Below are 22226 nucleotides of genomic sequence, written 5' to 3'. Positions count from 1 at the left end.
GCTACCCCCGCCCACAAGGTGTCCTGCAGGATCTCGCCCCAACTTCCGTCCTGGGGCCAAATCCTCCCACCAACCCCCACCCTCAGGAGGGCAGGGCGCGCATTACATAGGGGTCTTCCACAGTCCGCACTCAGGAAACGTCTGAGTGATGTCATGTGAATCCACAGGTAACCAGGGTGCACACCAGGTATTAAATGCCAACCTTGTCACTTTGGTTTCCTTACCTCCTCACTTAATGAAAGAACTACTCCTGATATACTGAAGTGTGCTGAAGGCTCCCACCTCCCCGAGGCCAGAGAGCACGGTCTGACAGTCACTGGTGACGGGCACCCTGGAAAGCTCCCCGAGGTCACAGTAACCCCTAGGTGGGGCCTCAGGACCCCCAAGAGCACGACTTACCAGAACAAACACTGCTGTCTAGCAATGTGCTGTCTGGCACAGCTGGGCGCCTGGCAGTAGCTGACAATGTATCTTTGGAAAAAGGAAACAAGTCAAGCATAAAATATAATAAAAAGAACAACCACACCTGCATGGTTTCACATTTTATTTTTGTAATTATCTTCCCATAGAAGCAATAATCAGCATTTCCATAACATTTAATATTATTCATCAAAGCTGGAAAAAAAACAGGAATAAAGCAGTTTCATATACACAAATACCACACTCTGCATATGTACAGTTAAGTTCAATATATTAGACTCTGCAGACTGGTTCACTCACACAGGACAGCACAGGGACTGCTGGGCTCTGAGAACGCGCACATGGACCCTCTCCGGGAAAGGGACCACATGAGCTCAGACACCTTTCCCTGCTGCGACCACCACTCCCTGCTCTTGAGCAACCCCAAGGAGAACAGCTTCTGTGAGCAGGAAGAGGAGACGCTTCTCACCAGACCCCAGGCAGGAAACCCTGATGTCGGGAACAGCCACCTGCCCTGCAACCCGTGGGGGTGGGGTGGTGGTAGTCAGGGATGCCCGGGTTCCAGCCCCCTGCACTGGGAGGCCCACTCCCCAAGCCCTGCAGGACCCCCCGGCTCAGTATGCATTCTTGTTCTATTAATATGAAGGAAAAGAAGAGAAGTGAAGCCTTTCTTCCAAGGCTGCACTGGATAACAGTCTACACAATGCAGTTGAGAGCATCTTCTAGGTGCGGCCGAATCTGCTGAGATGGCTGTGAACGAGCTCAAATGCACATTAAGGTGACTCCTGGAGGGTGGCTGGATGTGGAGGGCACAGCAGCAAGGACAAGTGTGCACTATTAACACGTCACCGAGCACAAATGCTACTGAAACCAGTATCCCCAAACAAGGGCTGGAAGGAGCCACTGCCCACAGACCACGGGGGGGCCAGGTTGGGGGTGGCGGAGCACTCGAGGAGGATGTTCGTTAGTGTTCTGACCCGGACCTTCCAGAAAGAGTTCATCTACTGCCCACCCGCCCTGCAAGGACACTCCCTGGACTCTCCCAGAGCTCAGGGTGACCTTGTCCTCCCGTGACACTGCCTCCGTGTCCCCGGGAAGCCAGCAGACCTGAGCCCAGGAGGCCAGGTGGATGGCATCAGCTGCACTGCAGGGTCTGGGCTTCTTCCCACCAGGAGAGAAGGCTGAGCTCAGGCAGAGAACACCTTGAAGACAACCCATCAGGAGGGGCCAGGAAGGAACCGCATACCAGCACCCCACCTGTGAAGCCAGTCCTGCTCTCTCAGCCACACGCGGGAGATTTACGGAGAGCGCCTCCACGTTGAGCTGAGGCCCTCACGGGGAGGACAGGTCTGCAGGACTAAGGCCGGCCAACAGGCTGGTGGGTGAGGAGACCTGTCGCTGAGCTATAGGAGGGAATGCCCACGGTCCAGGGAGAGCTGCAGATGTGCACAGGGCCCCTGGGACACGCCACCGTCAAAATGTTCAGGCACCCACACGACACTCCAGGTGCGTCTTGTTCTGGGAGAAGTAACGTCGTAAGGCTCAGAACAGCCTCCTGGCCCACACTCCATCTGAAGGTTTAATAACGTAAATGTCTCTAATTATTACGGGGCATAAATCTCCTTATGAAAACAAATGTTTACAATATTACTTTGTTTAACCAGTAAACTTCACTTTTAGCAGCAATTATGAAATAAAATGCAAACAACTTTTCTAACAAATGACACGAGCCCAAGAGAAAAGACTGCCCATGCGTGTTACCCCTTTTGTTTAGAACAAGTCTGTCGAGAAATGGGCTTGCCAATTTTAAAATCAGCTATCGTATGACGTGATGGGATGTTTCTCTGTTAATTCCTGCTGGTGTCTGAGAAGAGCTCTTGTCAGGGAAAGAAAGGAAATGCTTCCAGGCACCGGGCAGAGCAGTGGTCCGGGAACCAGGAACGAGACTTGTCTTACAGCATCAGAGCCAGGACACCGTGAGTCCGGCCGCCCTCCGAGGAGTCTGGGGGTGAGTCATGCCGGCAGGGCCGAGCCTAGCACAGCCCCCCTGCGTACTCGTCCTCCTCATCCTCAGCGGCGGGGGCAGCGGTGCCTTCGGGCTTGGCCTGTGGGGGAGCTGGTGCCTTCTTCTTGACGCCGCCTCCTGGGACCACCAGGCTCAGGCCCAGCTTTGCATACTGTCAATGACAAAGTGCAGCTCAGACTAGACGTCCGGGCCTGACCTTCGATACCACGGCTCTCACCTGTGTGCCAAGGCCTGGTCTCTGCCCCCTGAAAACCTGGACACCACTCGGAGGGAAACACCGCCATAAAACCCAACACCGCTGGGCTGCAGGGTGGGGGCTTGACCAGTGTGGCCACTGCCTGAGGGGCCCCAAGACCCCATGAGCCTGACAGAAACTCAGTGACCTGGAGAGGGACCCGCAGACGGAGCGGGGGGTGTCACCACAGGTTACCTGCTCAACGTGCACCCTGTGAGCTTCCTCTCTAAGTGTCGGCCTCAGGGGAGGGGGCGGAGGCCAGGGCAGCGGGCGGGGTGGGCACTCACATCATTGTCCATGTACTTGAACAGCGGCGAGTTGCACACCTCGGCCACCTGGTCCTGGTCTTGCTGGTCGTAGCCCTCCAGGAGCTGCTCCAGGGCAGCGCAGTCCTCGCTGCCATTGAAGCCGGGGATGCTGCCGGGACATACACATGGGTGTGGGCCCTGCACACCCACCCCTGCGCACAGGTCTGATCACATACGAGCACAGGTCACGCCCAGGATGTTTACCAGCAGAGGACCTGGGGCGCAGGTGTCGGGGGGCCTGGCCTCAGGCTGCTCACATCACCTGTGAGAAAACCCCTTAACCTGACCTTCCTGAATCATACACCTGAGGACTTTCTCTTTTTTTCTTATATGGCAAACATCACAAAATTACTCAAGTCACTCACTTCCACAGAAGCACCAGAAGAAAAACACAGCAAAGAACCCAACTCATAAAAACCCTGCTGCAAAAGCTGAAAGGCTCGCCATGTCCTTGCCCTGTGCTGAACTTCACGGAAAACAAAAGCCCTGCCTCTGAGGGCAGGGCCACCGGCGCCAGCAGAGCTGGGCAGCAGGGCGCACAGCCGGGCCTCACCTGTAGCTCTCGCGGACACAGCGCTCAGCCGCCACGTAGTCGTTTCTGTGCAGGTGCACCAAGACCTGGGCGATTGTTTTCTGAAACAAAAGCGGGGGTTAGGGCAGGTTCACATCCATGCCAAAGCCGATTCCACGACACCTGCAATGTGACTTGGTTTGCATCTGACGTTCATCTCCATTTTCAGATGAAGCCCATCCGCTACCGGGTTTCGGACCTCGCTGTTTCAGCTTTAAAACTCTCATTTCATTCATTTATAGTTTCTATTAAAAAAAAAACAAAACAGTCTCTCTATCTACAGCTCCACCAGTGCTGCCCTTGGTCGCGTGGAGCAGCTGTCACAGCCACTTCTCGGTCTAGATCTGCTGAGCCAACACCTGGGTCTCGTCTCTGACAACCGTCACGTCTTCCTGACTCCCTCTGTCCAGTCACTGGCCTGTAGCCCCTGCACCGACCCGCCCACCATCCCAGGCTCAGGCCACACATTCGGTCTGCTTCCTGGGCAGTGGCTCTGGTCTTAGTTCAGCCCCTCTGCTCTGGGCCTGGCGACCCCCCGAAACACACATGCACACACACTCGGGAGCCCCCTCCTGCAGCCCTCCTCTCTGGGCCCCTTTTCCTAGCTCCTCCCGCTGTAGAGACAGGGTTTCTACAGGGGCCTCTTCCCCAGACCCTCTGGTTAGAAGATGGGGGGGTGCCTCTCTCGAAGCTAAGAGGCAGAGGGGACATGGAAGTCAGAAGTCTTCCCACCCGCTCAATGCTCAGAGTCCTCAGGGCACTGTCTCCTGTGCCCTGCCCAGCAGTGCTGGCTGTTGACCAGCAGGAGAGAGGCAACAGTAGGATTACTCCATCTCAGCCAAAAACAGAGGTCCAGAAGGTATTATTTTAAAAAATTAACAAATGTTCATAGAACACGGTCTCAGGCACAGTTACACTAATATGATCCAAGGAAAAGCCGAAACTAAGCACTTTGAAAGCATACCTTATAACAAGTTGGATAATTCTCAATTTCCTTATAAATGTTTTTCTCTTTCTGAATAGAGAGTGCCGCCTCATCAAACCTGAAGACAAAACAAGAAATGCTGAACAAGGCAGGTCTAAGTGCCCCACAGCAGAGACCATGGTGTGACGTGTCTGACGTCACAGGTTCTAGAGAAATGAAGGTGGCATCAGGCTCTGTTAGCCACCGCCCCGCGCCCTCCGAGAGCTCCATGAAGTCGGTGTGACTACTGCATCTGACTTGCCCTCCCCGACCCCCAGCAGACAGAGCAAGAGGACTTCAGGACAGGCTGCTTCATATGGGAGTTGGGTCTGGTAAGGACCATCCAATAATGAGCATCCATCAGATTCAACTAACTGCTCTGCGAGCGGCTGTGAGAAGCCCTGGAGAGACCAGGCCTGACTCCACCAACACAGAGCCCTCTCCTTCCCTGGAAGTCCATGCAGACGCCCCAGGAGCACTGGCTGCTGCAAGGACGACCCCCACCGTGTCCACATCCTCAAGCGCCCACCCCAGCCTCGTCAGGCCCTGACAGCTCCTGGGGCCCAAAACAAGCAGTGATGGGGTGGGGGAACACAGTGGGCAGCCAGGGAGCGGTGAGCAAATGTCCTCCTCGACACCACGATCCTCAACAGTCACCTTCTCCTGTCCACTCGCACACATTCTCCTCTGCACAGCTTTATTAATAATGGAGATAGGTTACTAAGCTTAAACTGCAGTGAAGTAAAAACAGGGAAATTCCACAGGATCCTAGTTATCTGGGATCCAGCTACTCATGCTGTGTGTGGGTCCTAAGTCTGAAGGATAAAATGGTAAACAACCTGTGTGATGACACTGGCTGTTGGGACTCTGTCCACGTTCCTGGGTGAGTGCTACAGATACTTGTTCCCCAGAGACATCTCGACTTCCCCTCCCCAGGTAACAGACCAGACAGCCATCTCTAGAGCAGCCGAGCCAGGTCTTAGAGCAGCAGCAGGTCTTTCCATGTTTAACCCAAGGTACTGCTGTATTATGGGCCTGGTGCGCCCCAGGCTGCACCCGAACGATCAACAAGCCCTTGCCTAAACGTGGCCTCGAGGTCACAGGTCACAGGAGCACAGTGGTGTGAGACGTACCTGCGCCTGCGCACCAGCAGCCGGGAGGCTTTCCCCAGGAGTTCGACAGCCTGCCGCAGGCGCTCTTCATTCTGTGGATCCAAGAGAAGAGAGTGTGGGTGGCTTTAAGGCAGGAATTTTTCTCCTCCCCCAACAATCATCTGATTAAAAAGTAACCGCACTGGATGGGGGGAGGGGATGGGGGAGGGACAGGGTTGGGGGAAGTGGGGGCAGTGACACCAAAGCCACTAGAACCCATCTCACTGCTCACAGAAGAAAAGTTCACTTGTGAGCTTTCAAAGTAGCTGCTGTGTTTCTCACGAAACTAAACAGTCTAAGTCTACTTAGAGAAAACAAATTCACTTACTTCAAACACATTGGCTGTCTGCTGATATAACTGCACAGCCTTTTCTGGATCTACATTCTCTATCAGCCTAAATGAAACAAGAATACCTGACTTATACATGAAACAGAAAACTTGTTTTCACCGGACTTTTATCAAAACAAAAAGACTCCCAGGCGGAGCCCCTGTCCACACTCACTTCCCGGCCCGCTCCAGGGCCATGGCGGCCGTGTCTGGGGTGCCGTTCTCCAGGTACATCATGCTGGCCTTCTCGATCAGGTGAACAGCCTCTGGGAGTTTCTGCATCTCCTTTAGGCAAACAATAGGGCACAAAGCAGTAAATGCATGAATTAAAAAATACAGAGTTAACAATCTGAAACTGGAGAAGGCAAAAGACCCAAAACACGACACAATACACATACTGAAAATGAAACGCCTTTGCAAGGTCACTCTCCCCATCAGGCTTCCTTCAGCCAAACCAGAAACACACCAATTGATCCTGCAGAGCCCAGTCCTTCACGGGGTTTCAGAGAAACTACACAAATAGGAGAAGCCCACTTGCTCTTCAGTGTTTCCTGAGCAGCTACAGCTCCTGGAATACTCAGGAGTGCCTGCTACACACAAGGCCTGTGCAAACCAGGCCGCAAACCAGGAGCCTAAGGGCTGGGTCTCATTTCCAAGGTCACTGCGCTTTAACCATCTGCATCTCATAATCAGACACGCCCACAGAAGGTCTTTTGGTGGCTTCATATATTAAAATATCAAAAGCATCAGCAGGCTCATGCCCCCACACGGCACTGGCGAGTGGGGCAGAGAGGCAGCTGTGGGGACCTACCCACTCCTGGAAGCTGCATTTCTCCCCACTCCTGGCACGTCCAGGCCTGCCTCCTCCATTTCAGCCATACCCGTGTGCACTTGCGCTCGCAACCCTCTTACTCTGAGTGCCGTCAACAGAGTAACTCTATGTATCTTACTAATAAACTAAGTCTCAGCATCACATGAGCCATACATCTAGCATCCCCAATCCAAACCTTTTTTAAAAACTGGAAAAAATCATGAAAAAGTGAGGTGTAAAGTTTACAGGTGTTATCTACTCTAGGCTGATGCACTGCGTCTCCATGCTGACCTTGCAGGGCTTGTTTTCAAACCTGCCCATTCATCTTTCACTAAGCTGACAAATCCTTGAGGATATCACACTTGCTGGTCTTGTCCTTAAGACTACAAACCATAACTCATTTTACCTACAGGGCAGATGTGCCCCAACGTCACTGACCTTCAGCATCATGCCGGCTTGCTCGTATGCTCTGCAGAGAGAATACAAGTTCTCAGATGAGATCCTGATGGGAGGAGAAACCTCCTACCAGACACGAGAGGTTGCATCAGTTTAAACTGGCTCAGGCAATACATACTTACTTTAGGCCCTTGTTACGACACAACGAAATTTTTCTTCCATTTATCTATGTGGGCAACAATACCTTAGAAACAGCAGGCATCTAAGGTAAAGAGACTTCTCTTTGCCAATGCAAAATTAAGTAAAGCTCACAGAAGCTAACTGACTTTCTACCTGACAAACCTAAATCCAAGTTTTGAAACAAATATTTTTTTCTCCTCAGAAGCAAAAGAAAATTTTCCGCTTCTCTGAACAGGCACCAGTAGCTATATTAAGAAAGGGGAAAAACAGGGTTTCTAACTCACTTGTTTTTTCACAGGTTACTAAACAAAATGGTCCTAAAAATATGATGGTGATTTAAACACTGAATATCTTAGTGAGGAGTGACTTCATTTTTAAGGTTCAGGTGAAGACTGAGACAAATGTAAAGCACTATTTTATTTACAGCAGTACACATGAATTCACTATTTCTGGGCTTATAACTAGGAAAAATTTACTGACCTAAGGGAAAGCAGCAACACTTAAAACATAATAACCTACAAATACATGAACACACAGAAGAAATTTACTTACTTGGCAGCGTGAAAAAGGCTGAATAGATGTAATAAAGTCACAATTAAGGGAAAAAAAAAAGTTTCTAAAGATCCATTATTTTAAAAAGCAAGGCTAACTAAATCACTGCCCCAATCTGTTCAAAAAGGCAAACTCCACAAACCAGGTAAGTCAGTTTCAGTCAGTTCAGTAGCTCGGTCGTGTCCGACTCTTTGCGGCCCTATGAATCGCAGCACGCCAGGCCTCCCTGTCCATCACCATCTCCCAGAGTCAACCAGGTAAAGAGATCATTTAATGCCTGAGGATGTCTACTAAAAACTACGCAATTGACAAAAACACTGAAAAAACACCACACAGGTTTTTAAGCTACTTCTATTATGCATTAATCTGATATTTTACTAAAAATGCAAGATTACTATAACTGTAATCTGCACGTGAGGTAAAGCAAACATTTTTTAGTCAGTAAGATTATAAAATACCTCAGGAAAATTTGTTTTCAACTACTTAAAAACTTTCTTTCAAATTTTTTTTTAGGAAGACCATCCTCTGAAAATAGTTACACAGCGGCCTCTCTGTCGACCTGCGCCACCTCTTCGCTTTTCAGCACCTGTCTCTTGCATCTCCCTCATCTCATCCCAAGTAAAACCATCATCGAGCAAATCCAGAATCAATGAACTCTCCAAGGTAGCTCTGCAAAGCAGTGTGGATCACGATCAAGTCTCCATAAATCACCTTCAGAGTTTAGACATGCAGAGTTGTTCTAAGAGGCTTCTAAGCTAACAGCACTGTACCCCACAGGCAGCAAACCCATAACCATTTCCAAAGGTTGAAAAGATACGCCCTGTTGTTCTCATGGGCCACAGCTTCCTTCAGGCAGGCGTCTTTTGCTTGCTCAAACTGTTTGGCATTCTTAAAAGCAACAGCTGAAACAGAGGAAAATAAAAACAGATTTTCTATTTCCATCATTTAAAAAAAACCCTCAAATGAATCACTACTGAAATCTGCATGATATGTAAGGTATTAGAAAATAAACTTAACACTTAATCAAATACTTAGGAAATTTCATAAAATTATAAATACTACTTTTTTCTACACCATTTTCTTATAACTTTTTTGGTTATCAATAATCTACCAGTATTTTCAAAAGTTTTTTTTTAACTCTTTCTAACACCAGCACGTACACTTTGAAGAACTTAGATCACATCAATCGAGCAACAATGCAAACAGGCGTCATCACAAAGACAGCTCCCTTCCTCACCAGTTTCACAGTTTACAACAGAAACGGTACTCAGTCATAGTTTATTCTATTTAAATTATTTTGAAACTGAAGTCCAATAAGCGCACTCTATTTTTATAATCTTTTTAGCACAATCTTTAATTACTATTTTATAGACTTTGGAAAGCTCATGAAGTGTTGCTTACAAATAAGTGAAAAGTATACTGCTTTAAGAAAATATTACTTGCTAAAAACACTCTTAAAATTATCTTAAAATGCTGAAAATAAACAAACAATAAACTACTTTATCCCTGAATTTCTACATTTTGCTGTCATAAAACTTTACTGATGAAATGTATCTTGCATAATCCCTTAATGATGCTAAAAGCCCACAGCTGCGCCCACCCCACAGTCTGCCCTCATGGGAGAGGGACACAGCCGGGTTTGCAACTCGGCACTCAAGACACCTGCAAACAGAACCTAGAAAAGCACAGGGTCTGGGCAGGTCTTTGGTTGTTTTTTCTAACAACTAAGATGCTACAGGAAGCACTAAGAGTGAGAATTATGCTGAGATCAACACTGCAGGAGGCAGGACAACTGTCACAGATACCTGCTTTTCCATACTCAGAAGCGGCGCTGTCATAATCCGGCTTCCATTTCAAAAAACCAGTTTTCAGGCTAAATGAAAGGAAGATACAGTTAACAGAAGTTATCCACCACATTCTTAAGTCAGAACCCTGCTTGTAAGGACCTTGTAGGTCTGTAAATAGGGAGGGAGGGGAACCATCAACTGGAAAGTCCCCATTAGTCTACCTCCATCCAAAGTTCCTGGTAACTACACACTTCATCACTTTCCCTCCCACTGTCACAGACATGGTCTCCCCCTTCTGAAATGTCTACATAACATCCAAGGAGAGTTGAGGTAATCACTGCCTGGTCCCCAGACAAGCAGTGCCAGTATTTGCTGCTAGCTCACTAGAAATGTATGAATTGTTAAGCCTCCCCCAGCCCTGCTGAACCGGAAACAGGGTAGCATCAGCAGCATCCAGGGTGTAATAAGCCCTGAGGTGCACTAAAGCCTGGGACAGTCGAGGCACCGCAGTGAGCAGCTGGATTCCTGAGACTGCAGCTCAGGAGAGGCACAGATAACCTGAGCCATCAACACAGGCCACACCAGCGCCCAGTTAAGATCCTCCAAGATGGCAGAGCAAGGCCAGAAAGACAAACCCTCAGAGGGACAGAGGGCGGCAGCAGGAAGGCTGCAATGAGCTGCAGTGGGCAGGAAGGGCAACCAGAGGGCAGGGCAACAGCGGAGGAGAGCGGGACTGGAGAACAAGAGCAGCTGCTCTCCAGGACCACAGGCCAATCGATCCTGAGCCCACATCTCCGTGTCCTTTCCGTGATGCTTTCTGTAACTTCAAACTTACAGCTTAAACTAACCCTGTGACTATCAAATTTAGGTATGCATGCTGCTGCTGCTGCTGCTAAGTCGCTTCAGTCGTGTCCGACTCTGTGCGACCCCACAGATGGCAGCCCACCAGGTTCTCCCGTCCCTGGGATTCTCTAGGCAAGAACACTGGGTGTGCATAAGAATTGCTAAATAAAACACCATCTTAAATTCTGAATTCAGTTAGTGAAAGCCAAGGAATCAGGGGGGAGCACCTTAACTGAGAGAGAGGGAAGCCCCTATAGCCTGCAGACGTTCAGCCTTTCTTGTGTTCCTTTTAATTTGGCCAATTAAAGTTTATGTTTGTGTAACTCTACTGTAAGGTTCAAATTTGTAAACAACTCTCAAGCTAAGAAAAACAAAACGGTTAAAATGCAGCTTGTCTACTCTAATCCACAAAACTGAGAAAGCATCGCAATAAACCAAAATTCTAATCCCCATCCCTACCCCGACGTCCTCATTATATTTTCCACCGTGTGTGTGTGCGCTCGCGCGCACTCAGTCATGTCCGACTCTCTGTGACCCCATGGACTGTAGCCGGCCAGGCTCCTCTGTCGTTGGGATTCTCCAGGCAAGAATACCGGAGTGGGTTGCCATTCCCTTCTCCAGGGTTCCTGACCCAGGGGTGGAAACCGCGTCTCCAGCTCTGTCAGATGGATTCTTTACCACTGAGTCACCTGGGAAGCCCCATTGTCCACCAGAACTTTTAAAATTCCACCAAAGACAAGACACATCCGTTAAGTCATCTTGTTGCTACACTTGGGAAAAGCTAGAGATTTTAAAACATAGTTGGGCCAGGCAGCTGCCCAAAGAGCCAGGAACCAGGAGCACCGGCGCGAAGATACGGAGAGACGCGCTCGGACCCGGCAGCGCCCCCACTGCCCGAGGCACGCCCACTTCCGGCGGCGGAAGGCAGCGCTTCCGGGGCGCGGCGGCCCCACCCCGTCCGCCCGGCTCCGCCCCCGCGGCAGCGCCCCCCCACCTGGTGCTGACTCAGACTGGCCTAGGAGGCGCCGACCCCGGCGCTCGCCCAAGGCCGCGCTGGGCCCCTCACTCACTATTTCTCTGCTTTGGCCAGGTGTTCCAGCCCCTCGTTTATCTTCTGAGCCGCCATCTCCGCGGCGCGGCCCTGACGTGGAGGCCGAGCGCCCGCCGAGTGGGCGTGGGAACGCCGAGGAGGAGACCGGGACGGCGCCGCCGCCGTACTACCGGGGCTCACAGGGCTCAAACCTAGCGCAGCGAAGCGGCCCGGAAGCCACGTAGGCGCTATGCAGGCAGACGTTGTGCAGGCGCAGTGCAGGCAGACGTTGTGCAGGCGCAGAGCGCGCGGAATGGTCGCACGCGTGGCTCCTGCGCAGGCGCAGTGGGTAGAGGAGGTTCGTGCATTTATTGCCGGGGTTGAGCTCAGGTGTGTTGAGCACCTTTTTTTGTATCAGGTGCGGTTCTAACCACGGCAGGTCTGCAGGGAGTGCAACAGGCCGGACCCCACGCCCGTGGACCTCACCTCCCTCTCCCAAGAATGCGCGTGGGCATTGCGATCTGTTCCTTTCCTTCTTCGGCCGGAACATTCTGGATCATTCGTCCTACATCTGGGCCAAACGTCTGTCAGTCAATCTGCAAACCCGACTGTCCGTCCGGGTCACTGCTGGGTAACCACGGGCTGATGCTCATCAGTGCGCGGCGGTTGAAGGTCGGGGGCGAGGGTTTCGCAGAAATACTAGCAAACCAGCTGCCGACCCACGACTCACGGTGGTTCCAGCATATAAGTGGACCCACACAATTCATCCCATGTTGTTTAAGGGTCAACTGTATTGTATTAATAATAACTCACATTACGCCCATTTAGGTGCATGGACGGATTATAGATTTCCAAATGTTTTTAAAGAAAAAATCACAGTGCACTTTACTGCATATGGGGCTTTTTTGAAATTTCACTAATAATTTGAAAGTTGGGCTTGAGAGTTTACTAGGTTTGATTGAAGCGGGCTGTCAAGTGGCTCTCTCCCCGGTCTCTCTCAGGTTCTGCAGTCAGAGGCCTGTGGGTTCTGTGTCCTGCAGTTCCGCCTAGGAACACCAGGTGGCACTACCTGCACGTACTTTTACAACCTGGAAGTACCCAAACAAAAGAGATGATGACATTGGATGACAGGGGGTTTTGCTTTCTTACTGAACTTTTCACATAAAACCGATGCCCTCACTATGTTGTAGGTAAGTTATGCAGTGCTGCCCAAGAGCTCTGAGTGCAGTAGAGCTGGGACGATATACAGTAGTGATGTCCAACATAAGTCACTTTCGCAGGTGCTTGAACCAGCACAGTCCTCTTGATGAGCATCACTCAAGACGGAGAAGAAACTGCTGCACAGCGTGGCATGAAGTATCTTAGTTCCCTAATCAGAGATTGCACCTGTTCCCCCTGCATTGGAAGCTCGGTGTCTTAACCACTGACCACCAGGGAAGTCCCTTGTTCCCTTTGAATAAAAGGGAATAAAACCACCTACTGACTTGGCTTCGTGGAGTCCTACTCTGTATTTTGTTGGACGGCTTGGAGATGACCTAGTTCCACCCTGTGAAAAGTCTCTTTTTAATACCACATCCCATAGGTGTATTTGTAAAAAGGACTGTAGCCTTAAATTATAATAGTTTAACTCTCTTGCAAGGAGAATATATTCATGTGGCTATATTTTGTGCAAATGTCAATTAAATTTGAAATAATATAATTTAAAATATTAACACTTGACTTTTTTCTATGAAGTTTTTTTTTTTAAATAACATGTATCTTCCAAGTGAAAAATTCCTCCAGAAGCCCTCAACGTGATGGTGTTGGGAAGAAGCAGATGCCACTTGGGTTTATCCTGTTTGCTCTTGAGGCATTCACTCAACAAATCTTTGTGGAGTGGATGCTCCAGGTTGTACCCCACCCCCGGGGAGGGGGCAGGTGTGATCCGGGAGCAGAGACACGCTAAATAAACCAATGTGGAGGGGACGCTACATGCAGCGGGGGTGGTGGTCGGGGCGGCCAAGGGGGAGGAACAGAACAGAAGGAGGGACCTGGAAAAGCGCACCTGTCCAGGTGGGCGTGGTTACCTTCTCAGGCAGGTGACCTGCCCAGTGAAGGCCTAAGCCAGGGTCAGTCCGGCCCAGGAGCACTGCTGGTAAAGCTAGGAAGCTGGCAGCCCATGGAGAGGGAGAGGCCGCCTGGCCCTTCCAGGAACAGAGGGCACCAGTGAGCCCACACAACTTCCTGAGATCTGCCTACAACTAGCCAAAGTTTGAATTGTGTTTGAAAATCTTCAGGAACACATCTCTCTCTTAAATACAACTTCCAGCTACTTGCATGATGAACACTTAATACATGTTAACAGAGAAGCTAAGAAAGTACTCATAAAATATGTACCATAGGAGATTTCACTCAAACGTGGAGATGTCAAGCCCACAGTTGCACTGGGATTGCAAAAGCAGCTGAAAGACCTGTTTTCTCGAGATTTTCGGTAGCTAAGGAGATAGAATAGCAGCACTACTGTAGGGCGCTCACTAAAAAATGAGAAAAGTTTCACAGAGGGGCCGTGGCCACATCCACCCCGCCAGGTCCCCCAACCCCCCCGGCCTGCCCTTCCCTGTCTGCCCGCTGAGCGGCGCTGCTTGCTGCCAGGCAAGCAGAAGGGCCATGGATGCCAAAGGATTCAATCCTGCTAGTATTTGAAGAGTCCTTTCAGATTCAGAAAAAAGGAAGAAAAGCCCTCATCCTCCCCAGTCCCCAGTGAAATCAGAGATGAAAGAAGATGGATTTAGCCTGGCAAATAAGAAAATAAACAAGTGCTCTAAATGGATAAGTTTTTCCTTTTAAATTTGTTTTTGCAAAGGGTTTTTCTTCCCTGAAAAACAAAATACTAAAATAGCAAGTTACGTTTTCATTTACAAATCCTTCTCAAGAGGAAGTCTAATAATAACACGAGGTTCCCATTGGACCCGGCTCCTCTCGTAAATGTAAATACATTTCCCTCCTCTGAGGGTAGAAACCTACTCTGGGCCAGGTAGCGCTCATCTAAATTGGTGATTTTACCTCTCGGTATTTTTTCCACCTCTTTCACCGTGAACAACCTCTCAAACAGAATGGAAATTGTAGATTCTGCAGCTGTTTACCAGACAGAAGGGGCCTCTTCGGGGAGTAATACACAGTATAAAGGATGGTAGCAGAATGATTTGCTCCGCTTTATTGCAAACCCTGTGGAGACCTGTCAGCCGCTCACCAAGTCCCATCTTGAATCAGGTCTGCAGGATGAGGGAGTTGGGCTATATCCTGGGAAGAGCAGGCTTGGGGTTCATCATCCCTTCTGGCCTCGGCTCTGTTTCTTATAAGACAGAAATCGTTTGGCTTCTTGAGCCTTTGTTTCCTCGTCTATAAAATGGGAATAATACTGGTGGTGGATTGAAAGTAGCAACCAAATCTTGGACACTTGTCTCAATGAGAGGTGGGGTCTGTCCCTGGGCTGCCCCCAGGTGGTCCTGTGACTGCGTGGACAGTAGAGCTTGGAGGAGGGGCGGTTCCAGCACCCACCTCCTGTGGTCCTGGGAGCCCCGGGCAGTCTAAGCCTGAGCTCATGGTGAGGGGCCCATGGAGCTCTTCCTGCCCATTGGCAGTCACTGCAGGGCAGATCCCAGATGTCATGAAGCAGAGAGAGGGGGCCCCCCATGTGCCCCACCCAGGATCCAGTCCACACCATGGAGAAAGACATCCATAGCCTTTCGTTCTCAGCCCCTGAGCTTCCAGACCATTTGCTGAGCCGCGGTGGACAAGCCCACCAACAGCCTGGCCTGTGAGCCACAGTCAGTTTTACAGCTGATGGTCCAAAGCTTGTGACTTGGGGCTGACACGCTGTGCGCTCTGTCCATAGCAGCCTTTGTCATTGCTGTCATTCCCATGCTTTTTCCACGCACAGCTTTTCAGAACCATCAGCTGAGACTCTCCGCCTAGAGCACATCAGTTCAGTTCAGTTCAGTCACTCAGTTGTGTCCGATTCTTTGCGACTCCATGAATTGCAGCACGCCAGGCCTCCCTGTCCATCACCAACTCCCGGAGTTCACCCAAACCCATGTCCATCGAGTCGGAGATGCCATCCAGCCATCTCATCCTCTGTCGTCCCCTTCTCCTCCTGCCCCCAATCCCTCCCAGCATCAGAGTCTTTTCCAATGAGTCAACTCTTTGCATGAGGTGGCCAAAGTATTGGAGTTTCAGCTTTAGCATCAGTCCTTCCAATGAACACCCAGGACTGATCTCCTTTAGAATAGACTGGTTGGATCTCCTTGCAGTCCAAGGGACTCTCAAGAGTCTTCTCCAACACTACAGTTCAAAAGCATCAATTCTTCGATGTTCAGCTTTCTTCACAGTCCAACTCTCACATCCATACATGACCACTGGAAAAACCATAGCTTTGACTAGATGGACCTTTGTTGGCAAAGTAATGATAGGACATGGAAACCCCTCGCAGCTGAACCTTGTGGGCAGCCAAGGGCTTTGGGGCTGCAAATCCTCCGTAAGTACTGCAGTTACCAGGCTCCAGCACGTGCCCGTGGGCAGAGGAGAATGTAGCAACTCCAGGGGCTGGGTACCCACCTCCCCTCCCCCTCCATCTGCTCTGCTGATGCTGTGCCACCCAGAGAGGGGAACGTGGGGCAGTAGGGGGATGTAGGGAGGAGGAAGGGGATGAAGGTGAGGATGGCTCAGCTCAGGGGCAGCAGAAACAGAGGAGCCAGGCCTGGAGGGCAGGAAAGGGTCTTTGCTTGAGGACTTGAGCTTCTCACAATCTCCCTCTGGATCCTGACCTGGAGTCTCCAGAGCAGTTAAAGTCACCACAACTGGGACAAATAATTTTGAGTGACATGCTTTTCCTGTGGTTCTTTGCAGCTGCTTGAAAAAAGAGAGGAAAAACCAAAAGCAAAAAGGAGGGGAAAGACTGCCAGCCAAGCCTCCAGGACCCTCTGCAGAGCCAGGACATGGGCTTTAGTTCCTGTGCTGGTGTGCCACCACTCAGACAGCAGGCTCCTGCCAGCTACATCTGCACCCTTTTCTTGCTTTCCATGATTCTGGTTTCCCTGTTTCCAGCTCCCCACCTCCCTGGGGGCCACAGCCTGCCCATAGTGTCCCCACAGGCCCAGCCCTGCCCTCCGTGTTGACCTGCTTCTGGACCGGCTCCCCTCGGTCCTCTCCCCTGGCCTTGTTACCTCTGGAAGGATGCTTCGGGGCAGCCTCTTACAGACTTGGTGGGCTTTCTACCACCCACCAGGTGTCGTCCTGGGGACAGAAGGACAAGTAAGCTGGCCCTGCTCAGAGCCAGCAGGTCAGCTGTGACCCTGGTGAGAACTGAGTGGGTCTGTGGACGATTCTAGGAAGAGTTTCACATTAGCAATGATCGACTGACTCTGACTCCCCTGTTTCCAGGGGTCGGTGCTGACCCTTGGTGAACCCAGCACGATCCCATGCCCAAGGCAGGGGTGTGTGAAGAGCCCCCAGGGACCCGCCTGAACACAGAGGCCCCTTGGAGCAGCCTTGACGCTCCAGTTCTAGAGCCTGTCTTCAGAAGCTGTAGCATTTATTGCTGTAGAATTGAAATTCTGTGGTTTTGAATCTTAAGTCCAAGACGGGACCTATAATTTAGATAAGCATCAACCAGCCAGCAGTGTGTAGTTGAAACTACAGGCTGCGTCTTTGATATTCCAAATAGACTCTCAAATCAGCCCTCTTACTGACTTACAATCTTCTATGTCTTATTTATTTTAAAGAGATAGCAACTTAAGCTTTCCCTTTTTCAGTTTACCAAGACTCTTGGGTTGTAGACAGAAGCCCTCATTGGAAGCACAGCCCCCTTTCTGCCCTGTCCCTCTTCTCCCGCCCCACCCCACAAGGACTGCCTTGTGGTCAAGTGGGACTGAGTCCGTGCTCTTGGCCCTCGGGGCCTAGCATTGGTCACCCTGCTGTCCAGGCACCGACCAGAAAAGACACAGATCTTCACCGTGTTGCTAGGATGATCTGTACACAGTTCCAAGATGAGATCCCCCTTCTGCCTCCTGGGTAAGGGGTCCCCTCTCTGTTTCTCAGGCTAGCACTGGGTTTCCCTGTGCCGAGGGGCACTTACAGTTACTGTCTTTGCTCCTGACAATAGCTTTAGACTGAGAATGAGGGTAACATTTGTCTTAGAAATAATGCCTGGATGTTTTACACAGAACCAAACATTCTGAACTCAAACAAAAGACAGCTTTCTGAAGCCAGGGTTCTGCCGATTGCCAAGGCCATGATGAAATCTGTTTACACGATGTTCAAATTCTGTAATATTCTGTAACTTTGAATTCCATCTGGGGCAGTTTTGAATCAAACCAGGCTCTAAGGTGGGTGGGGGGAACCAGACGGCACATTCACTGTTTACTCTCTAATCCAGCACATGTTTGCAAAATACTGGGGATCCAGGTGTGGACAGTGTGGGCCAATCAGCCCGGCCCCTTCTGCCAAGGGCCTCCTTCAGTAGCAGAAGTGACAGCTGTTAAATAACATTAGAAAAAATGACAAATATGGAAAGTGCTACTGAGCCTAGTGGCTCAGACTGTAAAGAATCTGCCTGCAATGCCACCTGGGTTCGATCCCTGGGTCAGGAAGATCCCCTGGAAAAGGGAATGGCTACCCACTCCAGATTCTTGCCTGGAGAATCCCATGGACAGAGGAGCTGGCGGGTCACAAAGGAGTCCATGGGATCGCAAAGAGTGGGACACGGACATGACCAAGTGACTAACACTTTCACTTTTACTGGGGAGACAGAACTTGCCAGGAGGTGGGTTGGGCGTGGACGTAATCTCAAACAGCTCAGAAAAGTATTAGGGAGATGAGATCCTAAGGACAAGGATAAACGACGGGTAAGGCAGCCTCCAAAGCAGCCGGAGCGCTGTGTGCTCCGCCTGTGCTCAGGTGTGGGCGTGGCCCAGGCACTCAGCAGTGATGCTTTCAAGATGGTGCAGGCTCTGTCTGAATCCTCAAAGTTAGCGGAAAAGATGGAGAAATAATAATAATAATGTCATAATTAGGAGGAAAGAAGCATCTGGGTAACTTTGGTGTTTTTCCCTTGTGAAGTTTGCTCTTCAGAATGACCAGTGTTTGCACAATGGGTGAGCGGTGTGTACACAGAGGGACTGGCTCTGCAAGTACGATGCAGCGAGGAAACACATTTATTGGGAGAAGGAAATGGAGAAAGGGGGATGACTGCAAATAGAGAAACAGTCCAATTTGGGTTAACTTGCAGATTGTAGCCAGTTCCGGGGAGGGCCGACTGCTTCTCAGAGTTGCAGAAAAACAAGCAGACCCACCCTGCAGTCCTGGGCTGGCTGCTAGTGATGACCTCCATCCCAGCTCACACGGGAGCAGAGTGCGAGGAGGCTGTGTAGACGCTCCTTCAAATTCACTTTGAACTCATTTAGGGGCCACTGCCTTCTCCTCCAGTCTGGAAATCAGCTGGAATCCAGCCAAGAAGGAACTTTACCTCCCAGGAAAGCCTGGGCCAGTAGCTTGTAAGGCAAAGAGAAAACTTTGAGATGCAAAACACAAACGTGCACACACACACCTCTTAGGAAGAACAAGGATTTCCCAGAGAAGAAGTGGCTTGCACTGAAAGACTTTAAAAAAAAAAAACTCTCTGCAAGAAAACAAGGAAGAGCTGCAGGAAGAGGGAGAAGTGGGAGAGATAGGGGAATCCTCAGGTCAGAGCCAGGAGGCCCATCGATGACAGGGTGGCTCAGGGGCGTGCCTGGTGCCCACATAAACTAAAAATCCTCTCTTTGGTGTTTCTGATCTGAGAGTCAGCTGACTCTTCAGAAAGAAACACCACCCAGTGAGTGTTAGTCTCTCAGCTGTGTCCAACTCTTTGCGACCCCATGGAATGTAGCCCACCTGTAGGGGAGCCTGGTGGGCTACATTCCATGGAATTCTCCAGGCACCAATACTGGAGTAGGTTGTCATTCCTTTCTCCAGGAGATCTTCCAGACCCAGGTCTCCTGCATTGGCAGGCAGGTTCTTTAACATCTGAGCCACCAGGGAAGCCCAGGGTTAATATATTGATGGGAAAGGGGGGGACTGTCTGGGCAGGAGGCATCCTGAAGATAAAAAAGAAGAAAAGATTCTCCACTGCCAACCACCTTGTGAGAGAGCTGGGGTGAAGGATGTGCCTGACTGGACTGGAGAGGGGAGACCCTTGGGGTTGGCCACATCAAGACCCCCTTGTGGTGCGGACTGTGAGGACCCCCTGATTGCCCCCTTCCACAGCAGTTTAAGCAAGAACATCCTTGGATATTTTTTTTTTTTAAAAAGGGACACTTTCTCATTGAGGTTGCACACTAAATGGTTTTGCTCTCAAGATCTGGGATTTGAACTTGGATAAGCTTAGCAGAGAGGACTGCATGCTTGGGCATTTATTGACACACCTAGTAACAGGATCCCATGATTATGGGTCCCCTCTGGGGACCGAGTATTAGGGGTCCTTGATGGGAACGCAGCCTTGTGTGGCAAAACTGGACTTTTTGTTACCAGGAGACAGTCTGGTTTTCATTAGCACATAATAACATCTCACTTTTATGGGAGGTTTCTTCACTCCTTTTTCTTCCTTAGATTTAACTGAAGGATGAAAGTCCAGTTTTGCTACACAGAGCCCAGGAAAGGAAGACCCCCGTGTTTCACACAGTAATCGAACATGAAAGCCATAGACTTCAAAGGTACACAAATAAGAAAATGAGGTTTTCTAAAGATCCCTGGGCCCATGAGGGTAATTTCAGATGGACTCAGGGGTTTAAATTTAAGAGACTTCCATGCTGGGACTAGATGTGGGGCAGACCTGGAGTATCTTCTAAACAGTGCACAAAGGGGCACCCAGCTCAGCAGGTAGCATGCAAAGACTGTGGAGCTTCTGAAGCCCTGAGTCAGAATAATGTGCTAGATAAACTGGGGGATGAGTGTGTGGTTCTTCTTTATTGAACAAGTGTCACGAGGAGAATCTCTCTCTCTTTCTCTGCTTCCAGAAAAGGTTGTTCTTTTTCCTGAGTAATTAATTTGTTCGAGTCACATGACATTTTGTCACATTACCTCTTTGGCTTCTAGAAAGCCTGACATTAACTGTAGCTCCCCTCTAGTGAGGGGCTAAGATTTGCGAGCACATCCTGAGAACAACCAGGTCACATCTGGATTGTTCTTATTTTTGTAGCCTTCGATTTTGTTTGCCCAGATGTACTCAGCTATTTTTATATTCTACTCGGTCCCCTTGAATTGTAGGTATTTCCGTAAACTCCCTTGACTCATTTTTGGAATAAAGTGGGATAAAAATAAGTAAATAAAGAAACATTGATTGCAAGTTAAAGAACTCAAACGATTTAACTGTGCTAACCTAATGCAGTAAAATCCAAGCTAAGGCAGTAAGAGCAAAGCCAAGAATACAGATTTTCAAAAGCATAAACAACGAAGCACTAAGATAAGCAAAATCTAAGTTTATAACCACTCCTCTGTGCTAAGTACAATCACTTGCTATCAGACCCAGGTGATGTTCCCTCTTTTATCTTTCCCCGGAAAGATGTTAAATTCTTGAAGCTTCTGGTTCCACATGGAAAGGAAATCCAGTGGAGGTGACTCCAGTGATTCCCAAACAGGCCTTGCAATTAAGTGTCTTCTGTGAGCTTGTGATGAGCAAGGAATCTGTCAATGGTAAAATATTTTAACAAGTATCTTCATGCAGCATCTGTTATTTTGTGGATTACATTTGATGACGGCCGTAGATGCCAGAAGTGAGGGGGGGTAAAGCAGACATTGGAATAGCTTCTAGACACACACAACCAATACGTACACAAATTATTTCTTTTTAAAAAACTTGTGATTTCTCTCGAGGTTCTTATAGCAATGGTTTGCTGCTGCTGCTAAGTTGCTTCAGTCGTATCCGACTCTGTGTGACCCCATAGACGGCAGCCCACCAGGCTCCCCCGTCCCTGGGATTCTCCAGGCAAGAATACTGGAGTGGGTTGCATTTCCTTCTCCAATGCATGAAAGTGAAAAGCAAAACTGAAGTCACTCAGTCGTGTCTGACTCTTCACGACCCCATGGACTATAGCCTACCAGGCTCCTCCGTCCATGGGATGTTCCAGGCAAGAGTACTGGAGTGGGTTGCCACTTCTTTCTCCAAATGGTTTGTGGAGTCCTGACGTTTCTACACCATGCAGCATAAAAGAGACAGTTTCAACTTCTAAATATTTAAGGACCTCAGTGACAAAAATGAATGTCTTAAAAAAAAAAAAACAACTAACATATTGGTTCCACCAGCGTTGGTGTTCCTCGGTGGCTCAAATGGTAAAGAATTGCCTGCAATGCAGGAGACCCGAGTTTGATCCCTGGTCAGGAAGATCCCCTGGAGAAGGGAATGGCAACCCACTCCAGTTTTCTTGCCTGGAGAATTCCATGGATAGAGGAGCCTGGTGAGCTACAGTCCATGGGGTCGCAAAAGAGTCAGACATGACTAAGCAATTAACACTTTCAGCTGTTTTCAGAGTTGGTCTAAACTAGGGGAAGTACTGATGCTAAGACTATTTTCATTGGTCCATCTGTATCTATGATATTTTATTCAGTATTTTTA

At 49.5% G+C, this 22226-nt stretch overlaps 1 protein-coding gene across 1 annotated transcript; it reads right to left on the bottom strand.

Moving 5' to 3' along the window:
• Positions 1-552: 552 nt before the first annotated feature.
• On the bottom strand, positions 553-11723 carry NAPG (NSF attachment protein gamma). Its single transcript, XM_068993624.1, has 12 exons — positions 11643-11723; positions 9748-9815; positions 8760-8844; positions 7943-7960; positions 7253-7283; positions 6179-6288; positions 6004-6070; positions 5658-5728; positions 4525-4603; positions 3543-3622; positions 2969-3098; positions 553-2597 (listed from the first exon to the last, which is right to left on the bottom strand). Exons 1-12 carry the CDS (start codon positions 11696-11698, stop codon positions 2454-2456), a joined length of 939 nt encoding a protein of 312 aa, XP_068849725.1. The 5' UTR covers positions 11699-11723; the 3' UTR covers positions 553-2453.
• Positions 11724-22226: the final 10503 nt, after the last annotated feature.

The sequence above is a fragment of the Capricornis sumatraensis genome, chromosome 21, assembly GCF_032405125.1.
Source record: "Capricornis sumatraensis isolate serow.1 chromosome 21, serow.2, whole genome shotgun sequence".
NCBI classification, from domain to species: domain Eukaryota; kingdom Metazoa; phylum Chordata; class Mammalia; order Artiodactyla; family Bovidae; genus Capricornis; species Capricornis sumatraensis.
Note: the sequence above shows the minus strand (reverse complement) of the source record. Positions and strands in the feature narration are given on the sequence as shown.

Excerpts from the sequence above, each read along its gene's own strand:
- NAPG (XM_068993624.1), bottom strand. The coding sequence starts at position 11,698 with ATGGCGGCTCAGAAGATAAACGAGGGGCTGGAACACCTGGCCAAAGCA. Across the intron at positions 3,099-3,542 it reads TGTGTCCGCGAGAGCTACAG|CATCCCCGGCTTCAATGGCA; the intron begins GTGAGGCCCGGC and ends ATGTCCCGGCAG. Across the intron at positions 2,598-2,968 it reads TCAAGTACATGGACAATGAT|TATGCAAAGCTGGGCCTGAG; the intron begins GTGAGTGCCCAC and ends TGTCATTGACAG.